The following is a 24,410-nucleotide window of genomic DNA, read 5'->3' on the forward strand; positions in this document are numbered from 1 at the left end:
CAGAAGTCGTCAAGTATTAGCATGTACTAAGCTTTTCAGAAACAATGCAGCAGCTTGTAGTTGGGATTACATCCATAGTCAAATCCCTGCACAGCTTTGCTCATCCTACCTCAGCAACCTCCTGCAAAGCTACCTTGGGCCGCTTCCTCAACTAACTGTTTTGTGTTCCTCACCAGAACTTTCATACCATCATCTGGGTGAGCTTTCAGCCATTCTAGCCCACTCTCTGGAACTCCCACCCACGGTCCCTCCACCTCACCCCCTCCACCTTTAAAGCCTATTTTAAAAGCTATATTTTTGACCACTCTTTTCAGTCATCCTCCTCCACCCTCTGCTGCTACCCCCATCCTGGTTGAATTAGATTTATAAAGAGCTTTGAGACATCCTCCCAACGGGGCACCACATAAATGTAATTCATTACAATTTCACAACATTTTGGATAGACAGCTGCTTTAGAGGCCACATGTCCACTTGCTGAAGTTCAGGATGTGATCTCCAGGGCAATCGTGATCCTGTAACCTCGAGAATTCTGGTTACTCTGACTTGGAAGTGGGAAAGACTGAAAACCTATATTATAAGATCTTGTCAGTTTAGACAAGTCTCCATTCCTTGGCTCTCATCTCTGGTCTTAATGAACACAGGCATAGGAAAGGTAAACATTTGTATTGCAGAGTTCCTTTCCACTTCACTGTTAACCTGATTTACAGTATCTGTTCCTCCAGCATTCTGGAGTGCACAATTCCATAGTAGTGCTTGACCTCAAAACACAGCTCAACGCACTGAGTGGTTTTCAAACTCAGTTTAAGAAACACTCTGTTACTGTAAAAGATTAACAATTTTAACTTGTTTGGTGACAGAGAGAGAGAGAGACGTATTACTTGTCATTCCTGCCAAATTACATTCCTGAGGACCAGGTTCTGCTTCCCAGATTTTCTGCTATCTCTCCATCTGATTCAAACTTGGCAGGATTTGCATTCCTAAAGTTTTCAACCCCCAAAAAAGGACCTAGACCAAACGTTTTCTGTAAAACAAATCAAGTCGAGGACTACGGGGGCTTGATAAATTGCCTGGAGAGCAATAAAGTGCTCGGTTGGTGGGTGGCTGGGTGGTTAGGTGGGTGGGTGGGTGGGTAGGTCGGTAGACAGACAGACAGACAGGCAGGCAGGCAGGCAGGCAGGCAGGCAGATAGATAGATAGATAGATAGATAGATAGATAGATAGATAGATAGATAGATAGATAGATAGATAGATAGATAGATAGATAGATAGATAGATAGATAGATAGATAGATAGATAGATAGATAGATAGATAGATAGATAGATAGATAGATAGATAGATAGATAGATAGATAGATAGATAGATAGATAGATAGATAGATAGATAGATAGATAGATTAGATAGATAGATAGATAGATAGATAGATAGATAGATAGATAGATAGATAGATAGATAGATAGATAGATAGATATGGGTGTGCGTGGGTGGGTGGGTGGCTCGGTGGGTGGGTGGGTAGGTAGGTAGGTAGGTAGGTAGGTAGATAGATAGATAGCTGTAACTTGTAACTAGATCTGTAGCTTTTCCTGAGCCCCATCGCCGTTAATGTCCCACCGACCCAAAGTTCAATACCTATTCAATCAATATTTTGAGACTGAACAATTTAAAGCGGTAACACCTTTCTCTTCATCCCACCATTTGCACCAAGAATGGAAAATTCCATTAACTCACCAGCCAGTGGCTGAAGGGGTTTTGTATCCCAGCTTTGCCTGAGCTAGAAAACAAAATGACTTGCATGCAGGTAAATAAAATTTGCCCTCCGTCTCTGACCCTTCAAGCCCAACATCATGATATGAGCCCACACTTTACACCAATGCAGAATTGGGAGAGCAGTTGGCAGTTGTTGAAAGACCCTGACCCGGCCAACAATCCTCCAGAATAATTGGTTACCCCTCAGCTATTTGTAGGATCTTGCAGTATGCTAATTAGCTGCCATGTTTGCCTACACTTGACAATAATTATTGCAAAGCACATTAAGGTGTTTTGACTATGTAAGGTGCTGTAAAAGTGCAGTTCATCGCCACTCTCAGACTGAACTGGATCCTTTCAGCCTGTTTGAGCTGTTCCCCCTGACCAGCTTCTCATCCGTACTAGAAGTGTGTTTCATTTCTTTTTTTCAGATTTATTACTTCTGTTAACAGTTCATGCGAGTGCAAAGTACTTAATGAATTACTTGGAGCAGTGGAGTACACAGAATAATATACCCATGGCTTCAGACTCCATAACTCATTTACCTTTTAGGTTCATGAGATATGTAGCCTCTTTCAGGAGTGGATTATGTTGCATATTCCACCATTCAAACTCATTCATTATATTCCTAGGACGCGTCTTGCTACAGGAGGTAATTTAACAAGGTGATTTTGCTCCCTGTACATTTCTTCTGATCCATTTATGCTTTTATCCATTCGAGTTGTGTGACTGCTTGCTTAAGTTCCAACTGATAACATTGGATTAATAACTGGAGAAAATTATCAGCCACTATCAACTTGTTTCTTTCCTCCTGTGAACAGCAGAAATTAATTTTTAGGCTATTTAATTTAGGCAAGGGAGTTTCTCTCTCCTGGTGTCCTGGCCAACAACCCTCCCAAACAATGTTAGTCATTCACTTCATGGCTATTTGTTGGACATTGCTGTGTGCAAATTGGCTGCCGAGTTCACCCACAGTCTCTGCACTTTACAATATGTCTTGGAAAGTACAATGAGATGACCTCCCAGCATGAAAGATGCTATAGCAAATGTAAGGATTATTAATATTGTAAATGAAAGTGGCACTTTATCAGTGGCATTTATATAACACCTTTCATGTATGTAATCTCAAAGCACTTCAGCAAGAAGATATGGATCATTGAACAGTGACCAGTATTTCAAACCATTCTCTGTGATTCCATATTTGTTCTGTCGAGGACTTTGTGGGCAGACACAGCAAGAACATTAATAATAATAATAATAATAATCCTTGCATTTGATATAGCGCTTTTCACGTCGGGAGGACGTCCCAAAGCGCTTCACAGAACACACTGTAAAGTGAATTGACTGTATATTTGTGGGCGAACGCGGCAGCCAATTGCGCACAGCAATGTCCCACAAACAGTCGTAGATTGAAAAATGACCAATTTAATTATTGTTTTTTTTGGTTTTTTGGAGGGATTATTATTAGGCGTGTGGAGTAAGGAAACTTGCCCAAGGTTTCGCCCTCTGCCTGGAATTGAACTCAGGTCTCTCACTTGCAAAGCGAGTGCTCTAACCACTGAGCTACAGGACTCCACAAGTTCTCCACAACATTGCAAAAGGGACATACATTATGATAACTGCTGAACCTAAGTTGACTTTGCTTATGTTCCTTTACTCTTTTAAGTATTGTGTTTCTTTTGCAGCTCTCCAATATCACCCACCCATAAGTTACTTGTTTCAACTTGAATTTGGGGACATCATCAGAATAAAGGAATAATTAACGCTAGTGCAACACTAAGCTTTGCAGACCAGAAATTAATAGATTTTTATATACTGGGCTGGATCTCAGTCAGAGTGGAGATTGGGGCCTATCAAGTTTGCTTCATCAGTTTATCAAATCATAGCAGCTCTTTCAATCCCATTTCCTACCTTTTCTCCACAGCCCTTAATACCTTTAATACTGTCTACCTCCCTCCCCGGTATAAGCTTATTTAACTTAATATCACAAATCACTGATCGTATGAAAGTCTTCTTATTGTGTTGTATCTCATGATTCTATGTGGAAAGATTCAAGAGAAAGCTCCAAGTGATCCTAGGTTTATAGCACAAAAATTCTCACAACCGGGTTCTAAGTTGATATTTTCAGACAACACCAGGCTATCCAGAACAGATGATTATGTGACTGGATGGTCTGAGAATCAGCTGCAAACCTGATGATGACTCTGTCCACATAACCTGTGTTTGAAATTATTCGTTCTGCATTCTGTATTACTGCATAATAGCGCTCAAGATTCTTAACTCTGAAATGTACCCACAATGATGGCGTGATAAACGGGTCTCATTTGCAGAATTCCCACAATAAATTGTGATTGACTAAAGTTCCCATTAGTCAGGTGACATACAGTACTGCTCCATCATAACAATAACAACTTGCATTAAATAACACCATTCATGCTGGGTAGCGTCTCGGAGCGCTTACAGTGTAGAGCTTGACCCCAAGTCAGGGAAAGAGGGGAGGAAGGTCATCAGGTGCATCTGAAAATAAGCAAGGAGGGGGCAAGGTTGGGAGATTCAAGCAGAGAGTTCCAGATTTTTGGTATTGTAGTTTAGTGGCTGAGAGCACAGCTGCCAATAATGGAGCAGAGGGGACGAAGGACATGCAGAAGATCCCTGGAGCTAGTTGAGCGAAGTGAGTGGGTAGAGGAGTGGGATGTAAGCAGGTCGGAGAGTTAGGTTTCAGGGCAACAAGTGATATGTAGGCGAGTGTGAGGATCTTGAAATTGATTCGTTCTGCAATAGGGAGTCAGTGGAGCGTAGCAAGGACTGGGGTGATGGGGGTATGAAGCTTAGTACGGGTGAGGGTTAGGGCAGCGGAGTACAAGTAGTCGGGATCCATAAAATTCCAACCAGCGCTGCAATAGAGCATGTTTGTGGAGTCCTGTAGCTCAGTGGTAAGAGCACTCGCTTTGCAAGTGAGACACCTGGGTTCAATTCCAGGCAGCGTGAAACCTTGGGCAAGTTTCCTTAATCCACACGCCTAATAATAATCTTCCAAAACAAAACAATAATAAATTGATCACTTCAATCCACGACTGTTTGTGGGACATTGCTGTGCGCAATTGGCTGCCGCGTTTCGCCCACAAATAGACAGTCAATTCACTTTACAGCATATTCTGTGAAGTGCTTTTCAACATGTTTCCAACATGTAGGAAGTCAAAATGCTCACTACTGAGCACTTGAACTGACATCAGTGGCAACCTGATAAGCCAGAAGTCAGTCTTTTTTGACTTCCTGGGTAGGGCCAGTAATTTGAAGTGCCAGTGGACATATTGCATTTTTGGGCATAGCAAATGTTGGGCTCCACACCCCATCTGTATTATAACGTTACAACTCAGTTTTACTGTAATCCTGTTCTAAGAAATAGCTTTTTGCATGACTTCAGATTCCTCATTAGGGATTGTGAAATACCCCAGATTATATCCGATGTCTTCCTGTGGCTGAAGAATATTGCAACAGTAGTTTACGCACCCCTATTAAAACACTGGGAATTCTTTTCAATGCAGTTTAAGATGTGATTATCACATCATGGAAATCTGTTCCTGAGAAGTTATTTGATACACACCATAGGAGCAAACTTAATAATAATAATCCTTGTGTTAGATACAGCGCCTTATCATGTCTTCGAGACGTCTCAAAGCACATCACAGGATATACTGTAAAGTGAATTGACTGTATATTTTGTGGGCGAAACGTGGCAGCCAATTGCGCACAGCAGTTTCCCACAAACAGTCGTGGATTGAGTGACCAAATTACTATTATTATTATTTTTTGAAGGGATTATTACCCCCGGAAATGTGATGCGCCAATTGATTAACAACTGAGTTCCGACCTACTGCTAGATAAACAGAGGCGTGTGGAATAAGGAAACTTGCCCAACAGTTTGTCCTGTCTGGAATCGATCCCAGGTCCTCTTGCTTGTGAGGCGAGTGCTCTAACTGCTAAGCTACAGGGCTCCTCTTCTCCCCACTGCGCCCTACCCCTCACTTTATTTCATTGGTTGCACCCAAAGATCATAGGTGCAGTCATTGGTAGTGCGTTTGCTCCTGCTGCTTTGCAGTTTCTTATGCTGGGTCAGCAAATACCAACCTAACTCAACTGATGCATTGTACTAATTACTGTAACTCTGTGTGTCTTTTTGACACAATAAGGTGCTATAAAATTGCAAGTTCCTTCTATTATCTTCACCTTCACTTCTGCAATACTTTTCTAGGTGTGACCAGTGATTCAGCAAACATCACCGAGCCTGACCAGGTAGAAGACAAACTTCGAAAACAAATTGACGAAGAAAAAAAAAGGTTTGTGGCTTAGTCCTGTTCCTGATGAGAAAGTTGTATGTTCTAGCCCCCCCCACCTTCAGCACTTGAGCTCCTAGTTATAGGCTGACACTCCAGTCTGGTACTTTCTATTGTTCTCCATCCAGAAGATCCATATTTCCATCCATATTTCCTGCTGCCTGTTCTAAATTTTTCCTTCACAACCCTGAAAGTGCCCATTTGCCCTGCTGCCATGGCAGAAATTATTGTTCTGAGTTTACTTTTTCTATTTAATTTGGTGTTTTATATATCTCTATAAGGTCCTGAGTTGTTAGTTCCTCAGCACTGCCTGTAAGGTTTGAACAGTTGTCTCAAGTTATAAACACCAGAAATGTTTACAGCAGCTTGCCCAGAGCACTGTACAGATTGAGTACAAGATCTACACATCGTTCTTGCACTTATGCCTGGATGTAATACTAATACTAATACCGGCGATGGTGGGTGGGCTCCGTCCTGCTCCACATCCCCGGCCCACCCATCATCAGCCTTCAGTCTCTCTGCCCTCGCTCTTTGGAACTCCATCCCTCAGTCCCTTCACCTCGCTCCATCCCTTGCTTCCTTCAAGGCACATTTCAAGACTGCACCTTCGGTCACCCTCCTACCCCTATCCTCCCTGCCCTCCACCACTCCTGATCCCAACCTCCAGCTTGACTGTCCCTGACTGTCTAGTGCATTTGGATGTCCTCCTGATGTGAAAGTACCTATATAAATGTAATTTGTTGTTGTTGTACCTTTTTTATTCCTTAAAAGTTCAAAACTACAGAAACGGGATCATATTGCTTGTTTGTATTTAAAAATTGTTATTCATTTCATTGCTGTGTGTTGGAACATCCGCCATCACACCAGTCCTTGCCAGGCTCCACTGGCTCCCAATTACTGAACGGATAAATTTCAAGATTGTCTCACTTGTTTTCAAATCCCTTCATGCGCTCGCACCTCTCTACCTATCCGATTTGCTTACCCTAATCCACTCTACCACCCGCTGCCTCCGCTCGGCTGATTCCAGCCTTCTGTGCGTTCCTCGTCCCCTCCTCTTCACCATCAGTGGCCGTGCCTTCAGCCGCTACGCCCCGTAAGTCTGGAACTCACTCCCTCAATCCCACTGCCCAACCCCGTCCCTCCCCACCTTCAAATTCCGCCTATCGACCTACCTTTTGGATCATGCTTATGGTCACCTCCCCACTCCCTCTCCCCGTGGCTCAGGGTCAGACTCCGCCACTGTAAAGTGCTCCAGGACGCTGCCCCACGTGAAGGGCTGTGAAATTTTTGAGTTCAAGCGTTTGTCAGAAACCACACCAAGGATATTATTAAAATGTTTTATTAGCAAATATAAAACCACACAAGCATAAGCATTACATGACACCTGATGCATTATCATTACTCGTCGCACTTAAATGACTACTAAAGCACTATCTTAACAAGATACATTACTAAAGCATACTAAATTTCTACTTAACAAAATGCACTTAATACTTAAATTCTAAATATATATTTAAAAATTATGTGATATATGAAATGTGCCTAAATCATCTCCAACTGTTTTGTATGTATATTGGGTGTGTGTTTTAATAAGTAGGAGAGATACTACCAAACAGGCAGGAAGTCGTGACAAAGTTCTAAGGCTGGCACAAAAATTAAACACTGTCTCAGGCTTGGTGCTGGCTGCAAACGTCTAAGGCTGAACTTGTCCTCTTTGCGGTCCACTCCGGCAAGAGCTGGACTTATCCTCTTTCCTTCTACCCGCTTCTCTTCTCTTTCTCCCTTTCTCCTCTTTCTACCTTCCTCCTCAGGGGCTCCTCAGAGACTCTCCAGAGACTCTCCAGAGATTCCTCAGAGGCTCTTCTCGAGTCTCCTCTCGAGGCTCTTCCAAGTCTTGTCCCGTGGCTCTTCCCGCAGCTCTACTCTTCTTCTCTTTTGCTCTCTCAACTAGTTTTGGCTATCGATTTTTGTACCCTTTTTCATACCCCTTTTTTCTACGTTCTAACTCATTCCCGAGACTTCTTTCTCACACTCTCTGCACTTTCCCAGGCATTCTTTTCCTATCTTCAATTTGTTTCTCCTTTTACCAACTAGTAGTACAACAACAACAAGATTCCATTTATAGAGCGCCTTTCACGTCGGGAGGACGTCCCAAGGCGCTGTACAGTTGGGTCAGGACCCGAGCAGGGGGGAAATGGTCAGGGTGAGGGGAGGGAAGGGAGAGAGGGAGCGAGGAGTGGGTAGAGAGTCGAGAGGGGAGCTGAAGGCACGGTCAAAGAGAAAGGTCTTGAGACTGGCCTTGAAGGAGGAAAGGGAGGAGGCAGCGAAGGTATTGGGGGATAGAGTTCCAGAGCCTGGGGGCTGAGAGACTGAAGGCCCGGCCACCAATGGTAGGGCGGTTGGGGCGGGGGATGTGGAGCAAACCGGAGCCAGAGGAACGGAGGGTACAGGCAGGAGGATAGGGGGATAGTAGGTCAGAGAGATAGGAGGGAGCGAGGCCGTGAATGGCCTTGTAGGTGAGGATCTTGAATTCGATCCTCTGGGGGATGGGGAGCCAGTGGAGGCGAGCGAGGGTGGGTGTGATGTGGTCCCGAAGCCTGGTGCGGGACAGTACACGAGCTGCAGAGTTCTGAATGACCTGCAGCTTGTGGAGGGAGGTGGCGGGAAGGCCGGCGAGGAGAGAGTTCCCATAGTCCAGCCTTGAGGTGACAAAGGCGTGGACCAGAGTTTCAGCAGCGTGAGGGGTGAGGTAGTGCCGTAGTCTGGCGATATTCCAGAGGTGATAGAAGGCGGTGCCAGTTGTGGCGCGGATATGAGGGGGAAAGGACAGCTCAGTGTCGAACAAAACCCGAGGTTCCTGACTGGCTTTGAGAGGTGGAGAGTGCAGCCTTGGATGCTGATGCTGTCAGCGCCTGAGGTGCGGAGGCGCTGACGTGAGCCAATCAGGAGGGCCTCGGTTTTTCGCACGTTGAGCTGAAGAAAGTTGTCTCTCGTCCAGGACTCGATGTCGGACAGGCAGCTGTCAGGACATCGGGGGTCGTGGAGTTGAGGGTAGAGGAGGAAAGGTAGAGTTGGGTGTCATCCGCATACATGTGGAAGTTAACCCCATGTCTGCGGATGATGTCACCGAGGGGGAGCATATAGAGGGTGAAGAGGAGGGGACCGAGGACAGAGCCCTGAGGGACACCGCACGAGACAGTGCGGGGGGTGGAGGAGAAGCCATTCGTGGAAACAAAGTGAAGACGGTGGGAGAGGTACGACCTAAACCACTCAAGGACAGGGCCTTGAAGGTTGAGGTGGGAGGACAAGCGGTGGAGTAGGATAGCGTGGTCGACCGTATCGAATGCTGCCGATAGGTCGAGGAGGACGAGGAGGCAGAGGGAGCCCTGGTCACAGATGGTCAGGATGGCATTGGTGACCTTGACCAGGGCAGTTTCTGTGCTATGGGCAGCACGGAAACCCGACTGAAGGGGTTCGAATAATGAATGGGTGGAGAGGAAAGAGCGCAGCTGGGAGGCGACAACTCGTTCCAGGACCTTGGACAGGAAGGGGAGGTTGGAGATGGGCCGGTAGCTTGATAGCTGCGACGCATCAAGGGAGGGTTTTTTCAAGGTGGGAGTGATGGTGGCAGTTTTTAAGGGAATGGGAACAGAGCCAGAGGAGAGGGACAGGTTGACGATGTCTGTGATATGTGGGGCAAGGAGGTGGAGCTGGGAGATAAGGAGTGGAGTGGGGATGGGGTCAAGGGAGCAGGTGGTGGGTTTCAGGGATAGGATGAGTTTGGTGACAGAGGGTGGGGAAACGGGTACGAAAGTGTGTAGGGGAGGATGGGTAGGAGTCGGAGTGTGGGAGGGAGGGGGTGGGGTGTGGGTGGATGTTGGAGGGGAAGTGACCGCGGAGCGAATTCCCTTGATTTGGATTCAAGGAAATCCAGCATCTCCTCGCAGTGAAGGTTGGAGGAGATGACCTGCGCGGGGTGGCGGGGGGACGGAGGAGTCGGGATGTGGTAGAAAACAGTAGCCTGGGGTTGTTCTTCGCCTCCAGGATTATCCTGGAGTAGAAGGACGACTTGGCCGAGGCTAGAGTGGAGCGGTAGATTTTGAGGAGGTCCAGCCAGATTTGTCGGTGGACCGTTAGGCCAGATTTGACGCAGGTGCGTTCAGCGGCCCGCACCTGGCTCTTCAGTGAGCGGAGGTGGGTGGTGTACCAGGGGGAGGAGCGGGAGTAGGAGACAGTACGGGAGGTGATGGGGGCAAGAGTACCGAGTGTGGAGGAGAGGGCGTTGTGGAGGAGGGTGAGAGGAGAAGGGTCAGTGAGGGTTGAAGGCCAGAGGGAGAGGAGTTCAGAGGACTCCAAGGCAGCGGTTAGGGATTGAAGGGGTAACTTCTTCCAGGGGCGGTAGAAGATGGTGGTGGGTATGGTGGGGTGGGGAGGGGGGTGGAAGTGGTGAAGGAGATGAAGTGGTGGTCGGAGACGGCCTTGACGGTGATAGTGACATCCGAGACACTGAGGGTGATCACCAAGTCGAGTGGGTGGCCGTGACTGCGAGTGGGGGAGTTGATGTGGAGGGAGAGGTTGAGCGAGGAGAGCAGGGAAGAGAAGTCTGAGGAGATGGAGCAGGAGGGGGTGAAGTGTAGGTTGAAGTCGCCCAGGATGATGAGGTGATCAGAGCAGAGGCAGAGAGATGTAAGAAGTGACGAAATATCGGAGATGAAGGTGGGAGAGGCTTTAGGGGGCCGGTAGAGGAGGAGGATTTTGAGTGAGAGGAAGGAGGGGTGGGAGAGGGTGAGGTGCTCGAAAGAGGGGAAAGAGCCAGAGGAGTAGGGGGATAAGGCAAGTGGTGTCCTTAAGATAAGGGCTACACCACCACCACAGCGGTTGGGGCGAGGGATGTGCTGGGAGGTGTAGCCGGGTGGTGTGGCCTCCGTGAGGGGGAAGGTGTCGCCTGGGGTGAGCCAGGTTTCCGTTAAGGCCATGATGTCAATGCTCTCATCAAGGATGAGATCGTTGATGACCAGGGCCTTGTTACAGAGGGAGCGGACGTTTTGCAGTCCGATGTGGAGGGAGCGGTTGACAGAAGGGTGTGTGGGAGGGGAGGGGTGTCCAGGTTGTGAGGCAGGGGTGGGGGAAATGGGGATGAGGGAGGGGAGGTTGGCTCCCCGGGTCTGTGTCCGGGGTGGGTGGCGAGTGTGGTGGGGAATGGGGCAGTCAGTGTGGCTGCTGCTGGACAGCCAACGCGCGAGTGCCACGGTGAGCCCGGCGGGCGGAGGATTCCCAGGATGGAACAGAGGGAGGTTGTAGAAGGGTCAAGTGGGGATAGAAGGTGAGAGGGACGGAGAGAGAGGAGGAGAGAGTGGGAGAGATGCAGGGGGGGAGGGTTTGGGAGTAGAGAGGAGGGAGGGAGAGGGTGAGGGGGCATGGGTCATAGCGGCAGCCATAGTGCGCACGCGGGGACCAGGAGCGAGCGGTCAGGTGGATGGAAACATTATCCCATGGGCTGGGGCTGGGGCAGCCAACCCAACAGGACCATGGTGGGCCCTGATGTGAGCCCTGGGGGAGGTTAAGTGCTCTAAGACCCTACCCTGCGTGGAGAGCGCTATATAAGTGCCGGTTGTTGTTGTGACAAGCAGTGAAATTATGATTTTAAGAATATGCTTCTCAAAAAGCCAAGGTGTTGTGGAGCATGTGTCTGTCGGATAGTAAAATAATCCCCAGTGTGGTACTACTGATTGCTAGTTGTACTGTAGCAGCAGTCGTACTGGGTTGCCTGTGTTGTCGATTTTTTTTGGAAATAAATTGTTTTTTTCTTTCAAAACTTTTAAATCTTTGGAATGCAAACATTTGGATTATTGAAATACACATAGAGACAGATTTAAGTGATGTAGTGGGTTTGAATTCTGTCCATTCACCTCTGGAATTTTAGTTCAAATTCATCTGATAACTTTTGGGATAAATGTTTCCTCTTCTGTCAACAGTAGGAGTCCTGGGTTAACTTGTGTTTAAGCTGTTGAAATCCTACTTCTAACATAAACAAGTCATTAGCGCCAAATTGGCTATAATTAGTATTACAAGCTATTACATTGGAATCCTCTGACCTGGAAGATGACATAAGGAGAACATATAAAAATCCATGATTCAGTATAAAAGCAATTATAAAGCTGTTGTCTCAGGAATGGTTCATATTATTTTTATTAGTCCTACTCTAACTCCCCTCCTCTATCAGACCAGGCAGAAACCAAATGCATGTGGAGATAGAGTTGGCTCTTTACTCAAGGTTTATTATCCTGGGGAGAAGGCATCCAGGTATCCTTGGCAGACACTGTAGACCTGGGGAGGGGGAGGTGGTGGAGGAAAGTTGGGGGTTAGAGGTGCCCGGGTATGTGTTCAGTGTACTTGCATACCCGCTATGCCTCCCCCTTAATCACAAATTCCAATCCGCATTCAGATACTCACAGTCTCTCAAACACCATGCATAATAGTCACAGATCTGTTTCCAGGCTTCTCAGGCTGCCTTTGTTCTTTCTAACACTAAGGGCCAGAGACTTTCTTCATCCATTCCCAGAGTAAGAGAGATTGGGGACTAGATTGGTTTATGTCTTTATACCACCCAGGCTCCAGCCACCCTTCTCATATACACTGCAGTTGGTCATTACAATGCTAGACCCAAAGTCTGTTACACTACATTTGCATTTTCATATTTTTTATATTAAAGAAATGCTATATTTTTATATTAAAGAAATACAGTCTATTCTGTGAAGTGCTTTGAAATGTCTAGAAGACGTGAAAAGCGCTATATCAAATGCAAGGATTATTCTTATTATTATTTCTTAATCTTTATTATTCAATATATAGACTATACAAAATTTGATCACATTCTTCCAAATTACCAATCCTACTGACTTCCTACCATAACATCAAGGGTTCTTAAATGAGTCCAATGTCCTGGTTTTGACAACTGTTCTCATTAACATATTCCAGTTTTTGATTGCCCTTAATGCAAAGAAACAATTCTTGATGTCTGTCATAAACTGGTCCTTCAGAACCTTGAACCTGTGCTTTGCTGTCTTGCTGCCTAAGAATACGTGAAAGTACTGTTCAGGATTTTGTTCTTAAGCACATAACTAGGTAAAACAAAGGCTTTCATTCAGCTGGGTTGAGTGAGACTTAGATTTAATAAACTTTAACTTAAAATGATATATTTCGAAGCAGTTGCTTTGATTTAAAATCATGCCAGTGCTGGAAGTATTTTGTAAGTTAGTTATCAGATAGTGAGTAGAACGTTTTGTTAAAAACCTTGCCCAATTCAGCTTTTCATTGTCAAAAGCTGTTGTATCAGTTGACCACCAAAATAAATGGTATTCACCTTTGCTTTTGATGTAAAGTTAAGCAGAGTTTGGAGATGAGTCGTAACAGATCATAATGGTTCATACACAGCAAGAAAGCAGCTAAGAAAACACTGAAGAGTTGGAGATGAAGAGGTGAACAGGATTGTTGGCAAGCACCAGCAAAAACTCCCTTTTGTTGTTGAATAGTGTCAAGGGATCTTGAATGTCCATGTGAGGAACAAACAGGTGGGACCTTGGTTTAACTTCTCATCCAAAGGATGACACTTCCAGTAATGCGGCACTCCCCCAGTATTACACCAGTATAAAGCAAGTTAGGAAGAAGTGGTCCTTTATTACTGGCAGTGATGTATCTAACGTGTGCTTGAAGACTCAATTGCCCAAATTTTGGAATCAGTTCAAGGATTCAGGACACTGGAAATCAGGAAATTGCTGTGCAAAAGAAAAATATAGAATAGGCCCCAGCAGAACTAAAAGAGTCTTTGCAGAGAAGAAAGGAGTGCTTTGTTTATAGCTGTGACCTGAGCAATTTCTACAAATTGTTTTCTCTGTCTGTTGAAGCAGCACAAAGTTTAAGCATAGGGCACACACACCAGTTTTTAGTGAGCAGGTTGTAGCATCAATTATTTTAAAAAAGTGAATTGTGTGTCTTGGATGAATGCCAAGAAGGGCTTTGTGACGTGAAGAACGTTGTGAGTGCTTGAAGCTTGTAGATTTAAATAGATCATGGACTATTTTCCACTGTGGAGGAATTATTGCCTTGATCAGTAAAACAGAACACTTTGAAAGAGTACTGTTTCCATTTCTATTAAGCATTGCTTGCTACAACAGCCACCTGCATTTATACAGCGCCCTTCATTGTGGTAACGTCCCGGAGCGCTTGACAGTGGTTGATTGTGCAGAGGAGGGGGAGTTGAGTGACTAGAAATGTTGGGCAAGTTTATTTACTCCACACGCCTCTCTTTACCTAGCAGTAAGTAGAAGGCGAGAGGGACGGAGAGAGAGGAGGACAGAGCGGGAGAGATGCAGAAGGGGGAGGGTTTGGGGGTAGAGAGGAGGGAGGGGTTGAGGGGGCTCGGGTCAAAGCGGCAGCCATAGTGCGCACGCGGTATCTTCTGCAAGAGAACAATACTCCTCTTATTCCATCTTATCTAGCCTGACCAAACCACCTGACTCTGTGCCCCTGAAGTTTCAGTCCTTTTTCTAACTCTGTCCATGGGACCTACTCACTTTAAGTTTTTCCTCAATTTTATTTGCTAGTTTGTATCCCATCCATTCTCCTGGTCCATTATCCCAGGTTCCTATCTCTCCTGCCTGTAAGTCACATGCCCTTGTAAGCGCAGATGGCCATCCAATCTCTAGATCCAGCTATCCTGATCTTCCCTGGCCATGGGTCACATGCCCTTGTACTCCTAGCTCGGTGCCTGTTTACTAGGACTGTGTGTGTCACATGGCAGTTTTTATTTCTTTAATTCATTCTACTTAATTCATCTATTCACTGCATGATCAATAATAATGATTCTTATAATATAATCCCAATTATTTACAGAGCGCTATATAAAGTGGTTGTTGTTATTGCAATGTGACAAGTTTGCTTTTAATTGTTGATCAGTTACAAGAAGATGTTTACCCGACTGAAAGGGCTGAAGACCGAGATTGAACATTTGCAGCTGCTGCTGGGAAAGGCTAAGATGAAGATGCAGAAGGATTTCGAGGTCTGGTGGTCTGAAGAGGCAACAAAGCTCCAGGTAACATTTTTCAGCAAAATCCCTTATGCATATGTAACAAATGCAATATTATATATTAATCCTGGCCATAATCTTTATCCAATACAGTTGTGCATTCACAAGGAGGGTCTAAGGGCAAAGATCACAAACAAGAAGTCTCTGCACTTACTGTCACTTGTGGTTTACACCACTAATTTGCTTTTAAGTTATGGGGGAAAAAATCACTTTTCATTTGACTTTTAGTTGCATTTTTAATTTGACTCTTTGCACTTATAAATAACTCAAATATAATTGTAAAGTACAAATTCCATTACATTAAAGATGTAAATTTGAAATATATTTCATGTGTTAGAGTTAATTTATAAGTGTACTGGTTCATATTCAAGATACTGTATTTACCAAATGGAATCTAGCCCTCGAACCCATAGAACACATTATGCAGGTATCTGTGACTGCATTTAGGTACAAGCAAGTTAATGTCAACAACTCTCCACGAGTGGTGATTTAATTCAAGCTGGTAGCCAAAAATAACCATCTTAGAACTTCCCATTAAAGAGAAAACAATTGCAAATTTTAACTATCAGCATCAATTAGACCTGCTGAGTCTCTGATCTCAAATAAAGCCAGGGAAAGGAAGTCATGATGTCCTGCATGAGTGGGGAGGAAAGATTAATAAACTGCTTAATTCAAGCCATCTGAAATTACCTCCTTATCATGGAATGATACAGCTCAGAAACAGGCTGTTTGGCTCATAGTTTCTGCATAGTGTATTTAAGTATATCTTTATTAAAGAAAATCATGCTTTGTGGCAGAGAAGTCCATGTTCCACCCTATTGTAGCTAATACTAGTTAACCAGTTAACTAGTTAACCACTAACAGGTCTGTAACATAGAGGTTAGAGCGCTCGCCTCGCAAGCCTGGGTTCGATTCTCGGGCAGGGTGAAACGTTAGGCAAGTTTCCTTACTACACACGCCTCTGTTTACCTAGCAGTAAATAGGAACCCGGTTGTTAGTCGATTGGCAGATCGCTTTTCCAGAGGTAATAATCTCTTAAAAGAAACATTTGGTCACTCAATCCATGACTGTTTCTGGGACAGTTATGCAATTGGCTGTCGCGTTTCACCCACAAAACACAGTCACTACACTTCATCGCATATTCTGTGAAGCACTTTTTACACATCTTGAAGGCTTGATAAGCGCTATATCAAATGCAAAGATTACTATTATTATTATTAGATCTGCCATTCTTCCTCTAGTCAAGGGGACAGTATCTGTGGGATTTAAATAGGGAAAGACTTTAAAGAACATCATAAAACTAAGCAGAAGACGCTTAACCTGTATAAATTGTTAATTAAATAATGTAAGAATTTACATAAAGCATTGACTGACGGGTTCAGCATGTGAAACCCTGCACAATGTTTACTTGTTGTCACGTTGTGTTTGTAAACATGACTTTTCACCCAACTAGTCTCTAAATTTTGTTCAATGATTAATATGAAATGATTTACAAGTAATACAGATATGAGGCACCTGGCACATGCCTGTTACTAACCACAATACATGTGATTAAACTGTGGGTGGTCAGAGACAAAAACAGACTTAATAAAAATGTCTGAAGAACCACAAAGGTTCCTATCTGACTTGTAGGCTGATGCAGTGTTTATGATAATAGGTCATCAAATTACAGGGTCACAATGCTAATCTATTTCAGTAAGAAGTGTGAGTTAAGCATTAGCTGTTCCATTTGGAGTAGAATCTGGCCTGAATCAAATTGTAGGTGTAAAAAACAAATTTAACAAATAATAAGAATTAGGGAAGGCTCCATTAGACAGCCGTAGAACATAGACATTTACCCACAAAGAAGGCAGCAATTGGGATACCGCATATACCCTGGGTCTTTTAAAGAGCAATCTTTTCAACACCACTTACCTGCCTTTTTCCCATATTCTGTGGTGTACTCCTTTATAAATATCTAACTTGTTCCCTTTTGAAAGCTAAACCTGTAATGGATACCTACTGCTCGATTCTATGGAATTAGATACATACTCACTGTTGGACATTAGGGAATCAGATATGTACTCACAGCTAGCCAGTGGAAAATTAGATACAGATTCATTTTGGCTATAATAATAATTCTTGCATTTTGATATAGCGCTTTTTCACGTCTTCTAGACGTCTCAAAGTGCTTCACAGAGTATACTGTAAAGTGAGTTGACTGTATTTTTGTGGGCAAAACACGGCAGCCAATTGCGCACAGCAGGATCCCACAAACAGTCGTGGATTGAAGTGACCAATTTTATTGTTTTTTTTTCTTGATGGATTATTATTAGGTGTGTGGAGTAAGGAAACTTGCCCAAGTTTTCGCCCTGCTGGGAATCGAACCCAGGTCTCTCGCTTGCAAGGCGAGTGCTCTAACCACTGAGCTTCAGGGCTATCTTATAACAATGGAATCTAGTCTTCCAATAGAATTAGATTCTCTGTTTCTACAGAGAATCTAATTCCTTTCAAAATACCGGCATCAGATAATGATAATAATAATAATAATAATAACCCTCGAATCTTCTCTGCTGCATTGAAAATAGACCCAACTTTTCCAATGTCTCCTGATAACTAAAGCCCCTTGTCCCTTGATATTATTCTTGTTAATCTCCTCTCAGGCCCCTCCAAGGCCTTATCATCTTTCCTGAAGCAAGGAGCCCAAAATTACAGTTATGGCCTAACCAATGATTTGAAAGGAGCGAAGCTGGGAAGCAATGATTTGCATGCTACTGCCATTCATTCCCTTGTAATTTCTACAAAAATTAATCATCTAATTTTTNGCTTCATTAAACTATATCTGCCACTAAACTAGATACTTGGCATATTAAGGAATATGGAGAAAAGGTGGGGGAGGAAATGGAATTAAAAAGTTGGCATAGACTAAATGATAGAGCAGGCTCGATGATCTGAATAGCCAACAACAACAACAACAACTTGGATTTATATAGCGCCCTCCACACTGGAAGGCGTCTCAGAGCCCATTCTTACGTATGTTTCAACTCATATCATATGCTTCTGCAATACTGTGTTCAGAGTATAAGGGCTCTGGGACGCTAGCCTGCGTTAAGGGTGCTATATGAATGCAAGTTCTTGTTGTTGTTATCACCCTACAACATTGTGCCAATAATAGAAGGTTGTACCAGTTAGATACAATGAAATAAAGCACCTTGGATGTATTATGTGTAATTATTACCACCCCATCTCCAACTTCCCTTTCCTTTCCAAGGTTCTGGAAAGAGTTGTTGCTTCCCAGCTTCACTCCTTCCTCTCCTGCTGCTCCCTTTACGATCCCATCCAATCGGGTTTCTGTGCTGCCCACAGCAAGGAACTTTGGAACTCCTGACAGGCTCTCCTGCTTGGCTTCTGTCAGCACCTCACACCTCAGACACTGGCAGCATCACCATCCATGGATGCACACTCCACCTCACTGAGCTAATCTGTGAACAGGGCTTTTGGGAGTCTTGTTTGAGCCTTAACTGTACTTTCTATCCCACACCCGTGCCTTGATCCGCTCTGGCTCCACTACTGCCTACCCCTCAGGCCACCGAAACCCTCATCCACGCATTCATCAAATCTCGGCTCGACTACGCTAACTTCCTGCTTGTTGGCCTTCCCAACTCTTCATTCCATAAGCTGCAGATCGTACAGAACTCTGCAACTCATGTCCTCTCCTGCACGATGACCCTTTCACCCCCACCCTCGCTCACCTCCACTGGTTCCCCATTCCTCAGAGGATAGAGTTCAAAATCCTCGTCCTCGCCTTCAAGGCCCTATTAACCCAATACCAACCTCTCCTTTCCCTCTGCTCAACGACCCCCACCAGACCCGCCCTACCATCGGCGGTCGGGCTTTCAGCCTCTCTGTCCCCACCCTTTGGAACTCCATCCCACATTCCCTGCACCTTGCTCCCACCCTTGCCTCTTTCAAGGCACGTCTCAGAAACCCTTCTCTTCAACCGAGGCTTTGGCACCCTCCCTGCCCTCCTCCGTCCCTGATCCCAACCCCCAGCTTGGGTCCAAATCCCTGACTGTCCAGCGTCTTGGGAAGTCCTCCCGATGTAAAAGGCGCTATACAAATGTAATTTTGTATTGTATTGAAACATGCATCAAGCAAAATGTGATTTCAGCTGAGATAGCAGCTGCTATTGGGAGACATGGTGCTGATTCTCTTTAGTGTGCTTCAGCTAATGCAGTGTGCTTCATCTAACCGAGCCACACCATAGTACTCAATGTATTTCAATTAAAGTTAGTAAGAAAACGAGACCGTAATTATACAGAAATTAGCTGCTGTGTTCAACACCAGGCCACCCAGAACACATGGCAGTAGTTAACTAGAAATGTACCAAAGAGAGAGAAGACTAAATGAAAGGTGCTCAACAGTTCTCATATGGTGAAAAACACCAGCACAGACTTGATGGGTTAAATTGGATGTTTCCGCACTGTAACATTCTATAATTCATTGGTGTTCCAGCTGATAACTGGGATGGCACAGAACACCAAGGCTTCAAAGACATTGTGTAGGAATAAAAAGGTCACAGACTTCCTAAATTTGTTTTGTGTCCAACTCAGTGGGATGTTGAGAGTTGTTGTGATGTGGAATGCTCTGACAAGTAACGTGGTAGAGGGTAATCTTGTTGTTGGTAGAGGCAGAGTCCATTGTGCATTGTTTTAAGAGGGAAGTAGACATAAAGATAGAGGCTGAAGAGGTTTGAGGCTAAAACAGGGCAGTGGGATTGAATGAACCTCTTGCTCTAAGAGCTAATGCAAACTCGATAGATCAAATGGCCTTGTGTGCTATAAATTTCCATGATCTCTCTGTTCGACTGACTGTATCGTTGGCCTTCTGAGGCAGTCTCATTCATATTCTCCTGACTCTTTGTATAAAGTTGGTATCAGGATTAAAGTGCCCAAATTACTCTTTTCAGTTTGGGAATATGAACTATTTCACTAAATCCTGTAATGAACTGCATTGAGTCTGTTACCATAGCTGTGAACTCTCCATTGCCTTGCCCAACTAGTCATTTTCTTATTTGTGAGCATCAGTGGGCTGCTCAACCACAAAGTCTATTTTAGTCTAGCCCAACCCTGTCTACACATGTAGACTTCTGGAAGACATTATTCAGTGGTAATCAGAAGTGGAAGCAGGGGCCAGTGTTTCTCCTCCCTGGACTGAGGGTGACAGTGCATTATCCATGCTGGAGTCAGGTAGACAAACTCAGCATATACCAGGGACCTTCCAGGATAATATGGCTCAGTGCCACATCATGCAATGCATTTGTCCAGAGAACCCTATTATTAGCAAACAATTTAAGCAGTATTTTTAGTCATACTCTGTGCCATCATTTTATGGAAATGTAGTAAAATTTTTACTACGGAACTCAGTGATTGAAGACCATTGCAATTTCAGTTTTATTCTGTCACCTAATGGACCAGGAAAAGGAACAATTTTGCAGAGCTTTCAGTGTGCCTACAGGATACATAATACGGTTTTGTACCAAGCTACTAATAATCTCTGGTCAAAATCAACAGCAGGATTTTAGATCGAAGATACTTTTTATAATGCACTGAAAATACTTTGTTCTACTCTCGTGGTTTGCCTCATCATTAGCTTTGTGCTGTTTGTAAGATATTGCAAACACTAATTCGCTGTGTGGTTTCCCTACATAATGTCATTCACTTCATTTCTAATTATTCCCACTTTGTGAAGTGCTTTGAGATGGTTCTTGTGTTGCATTCCTGTTGTTTGTCTCTTTGAAATGTATTCCCTCAGGTGAGAGATGGCTTCAAAGACCTGCTAGCTTCCTCTGGGACTCACTCAATAGTGGAAGAGCATTGCACTCGCACACAGCGGTGCTGCCTCCAGGAGTGTGTGATTAAACTTCAGTCATGGCAACTCATTGATCAGCACTTCAGAATCGTTTTCTAATCACAAATTATATCCAAGCAACTTTAAAAAGGATCTAACCTGCAGTGCTTCTTAATAACATTTTTCCTTTTCCAAAAATAGATTGTGTTGGAGCAGATTTTCAAGTTGGTGTAACATATTTCGGGTTAGCAGAAGAAGCCCCATTGGCATGACTTGGATTTGCTTTAAAAAATACTGCATATTTCGTATATGGAAATAAGTTGTAAATTGGCAACAAATGGATTAATTATTGACCCATCTTCCCAATCTAAATCACGCAAACCTTTTGGTCCTTTCTGACCAGATCAGTCAGGGAATATAATGAATATCATGGTAATAGAAGGCTGGCGGCAAGTTACGACAACAACAACATATTACATTTGTACAACGACTTACATGTTGGGACGTCCCAAGGTGCTGGCCAGTCAGAGATTTGGACCCGAGCAGGGGGTTGGTATCAGGAGGGGTGGAGGACAGGGAGGGTAGAGGTAGTAGGGTGGCTGAACGTGTGGTCGAAGAGGAGGGTCTTGAGACGGGTCTTAAAGGAAGCAAGGGGGGAGCGAGGCGAAAGGACTGTGGGACGGAGTTTCAAAAAGTGATGACAGAGAGCCTGAAGGCCCGACCACCAATGCTAGGGCGGGGGCCGTGGAGAGGGAGAAGACAGATTGATATGGTGTTAGCAGGTCATAGAGATAGGAAGGAGTAGACCAGAGGGGTTTGAAGTTACGAGGCAATAATTCAATCGACTGACGGTGACTTCTGTCGGTGACTTCATAACCTAAGAGCAGTTCTCGAGAGGTTTGTGAATGTCAACAGAACTGCGAACCTGAATTCCAGCTAGGAGCCACTGACAGACATTTGTTGTTCTTTATGTTATATGGTTTGTAGCTTTTCTTTTGAACTTAATGGCTAAGTTTTCCTTTTACTGTATTGTGGCAGGTCTGCTGAATAGAGTAGCTACGATACATCATCTAAGCGAAAGGTCCACAAGGATTTTGCACTTGGGTTGGCTGAGAGAATTTGGAAATTATTCCCCAAAGATTTGCAAAAGCAGCATTGATTGATTTATTTAAAAGGTAGACAGATATTTTCTATGGAAGTAAGTGATGTAAAGAAAAGACAGGGTAGTAAATAGAAAAATAAGAAACAAGTTATATTATAAATAAATATAAAATATTGTGGCTCTGATGAAGGAAGTGATATCATAGTCTTGCTTGTTAAACCAGTTAATATGGTTCAGATAATAGAATCTGCTTTGGTAAACCAAGCTATATAAGACAGTCCATAGCATACGGTTTCATTTATTCACCTCTTGTCTTTTGCCTAAAAATAAGTCATCTGCCTTATTGCATTTAAAACAAGCTTTTTTTTTAGTCGCCAGATTTAGAGATGGAAGAATAATAATAATAATAATCCTTGCATTTGATATAGCACCTTATCACGTTTTCGGGACGTCTCAAAGCGCTTCACAGAATATGCTGTTGTGACTGTATATTTTGTGGGTGAAACGCGGCAGCCAATTGCCCACAGCAGTGTCCCACAAACAGCCATGGATTGAGGGATCACATTATCATTACTTTTTTTTTGAAGCGTTTATTACCCCCGGAAATGCGATCCGCTAAACGACTAACAACTGGGTTCCTATTTACTGCTGGTAAACAGAGGCGTGTGAAGTAAGGAAACTTGCCCAACGTTTCGCCCTGACCGGGAATCGAACCCAGGTCCTCTCGCTTGCAAAGCGAGCGCTCTAACCACTAAGCTACAGGACTCCACAAAATCACTGCGAAAAGGTGTCAGATATTGAGAGAGGTTCATTTCCCTTTTACTGATGTGGGTGGTGATGTGACAGAGAGCCAGAGAGACTGGGCAGAGCCAGAGAGATTGGGCACAGAGAGACTGGGCAGAGCCAGAGAGATTGGGCATAGAGAGACTGAGCAGAGCCAGAGAGATTGGGCATAGAGAGACTGGGCACAGAGAGAATGGGCACAGAGAGACCACACAGAGCCAGAGAGAATGGGTGTATAAGACAACTTTAGACAGACAGGACAGTATGTGTTTTTTCACAAAGAGTATAAGTAACAGCTGGTATTACCAGGAAGGGATTTTAACACCAGGACACTGGACTGTTAAGAGCCAATTTGATTTGGAAGGGGAAGAAAAAAGGACGGAAGTTCATTCTGGAAGGGTAGGATCAAAAGAGCCGATCTCCCTTGTTAAGCATTCCGAGACCTTACCATGTGACGGGTGCCATATAAATACAAGTTGTTTTTCTGAAGTTGTGTTGTGTCCCATTAAAGATTACAACACATATGTAAAGGAGTGCAGCAAACATTTAAGTTTGTTCATTGGCAGACTGGAATCACGAGGTGCCCTTCTGAAGTAGCACTGAACACTTGCAGCACTATTTGCAGCTTGTTGCATTCAAGTGAAAATCAAATGAAAATCAAATGGTTATAAACAATATTGCCTTCTTTAAGCTCCAGCAGGAACAAGCATCTGAGGCTATCGCTCAAAGGGACTGGAAGAGTCCTGTGTCTCCACCAACATCCCAGATGAACCTCCACAACAGTAGGTGAGGTAACACTAAGAGATGTCTTATGATTTGCCTTTAAAAATGAACAGCATTCCATTGGCCTTGATACTCACAGTGACAGAGGTAGCTGCAGTCTCTGCCCCTCCTCTCTCATTCCCAATGCAATCAAACCTCTCATTAATGCTTTGTCACCATCAGGTTTTGATATAACAATAATAATCCTTGCATTTGATATAGCGCCTTATCACGTCTTCTAGATGTCTCAAAGGGCTTCACAAGAATATACTGTGCAATGAATTGACTATATTTTGTGGACGAAACACGGCAGCCATTTGCGCCCAGCAGTGTCCCACAAACAGTCATGGATTAAGTGACCAAATTATTATTTATTTTATTTTTTTTGAGAAGGGATTTTTCCAATGCTCTCCTTGCCAGCCTTCCTCGTTCAGTTGTTCACAAGCTCCAGCTTATCCAGATTTCTGTATCTTGGCTAAGCTTTGAAATCTTAAGATCAAACGATGGGCTGAATGGCCTTCTTCTGTGCTGTAAATTTCTGAATGCTGAATGCCCAAAAGTATCATTTCTCTTTAAATCAGGTCTTTAAATCAGGTCCTAAGAGAGCCAGACCATTTCTAATTGTTGAGACTACACTGAAGAGGGTACTTATAGTGAGACTCTTTTTTTCGCCCACAAAATACACAGTTAATTCACTTTGCAGTATATCTTGTGAAGCGCTTTGAGACGTCTCAATGATGTGATAAGGCGCTATATCAAATGCAAGGATTA

General features: G+C 44.1%; 1 protein-coding gene and 1 non-coding gene across 5 annotated transcripts in view; one reads left to right on the forward strand and one right to left on the reverse strand.

Moving 5' to 3' along the window:
• The window catches only part of kif6 (kinesin family member 6), a 190,353-nt gene that overhangs the window by 153,874 nt on the left and 12,069 nt on the right, over nt 1-24,410 (forward strand). For 3 of the 4 annotated variants that reach the window (XM_007910407.2, XM_007910409.2, XM_042333061.1), the window contains 3 exons: nt 5,997-6,081; nt 15,034-15,169; nt 23,569-23,663. In XM_007910407.2, coding sequence (XP_007908598.1) covers nt 5,997-6,081; nt 15,034-15,169; nt 23,569-23,663 — 316 coding nt within the window. The remainder of the gene's footprint in view (nt 1-5,996; nt 6,082-15,033; nt 15,170-23,568; nt 23,664-24,410) is intronic. The other variant, XM_007910408.2, reaches the window with a different exon arrangement.
• trnaa-ugc lies at nt 17,510-17,581 on the reverse strand. The gene has a single exon. It is a non-coding gene; the product is annotated as a tRNA-Ala (tRNA).

The sequence above is a fragment of the Callorhinchus milii genome, unplaced genomic scaffold, assembly GCF_018977255.1.
Source record: "Callorhinchus milii isolate IMCB2004 unplaced genomic scaffold, IMCB_Cmil_1.0 Scaffold3, whole genome shotgun sequence".
Taxonomy (NCBI): Eukaryota; Metazoa; Chordata; class Chondrichthyes; order Chimaeriformes; family Callorhinchidae; genus Callorhinchus; species Callorhinchus milii.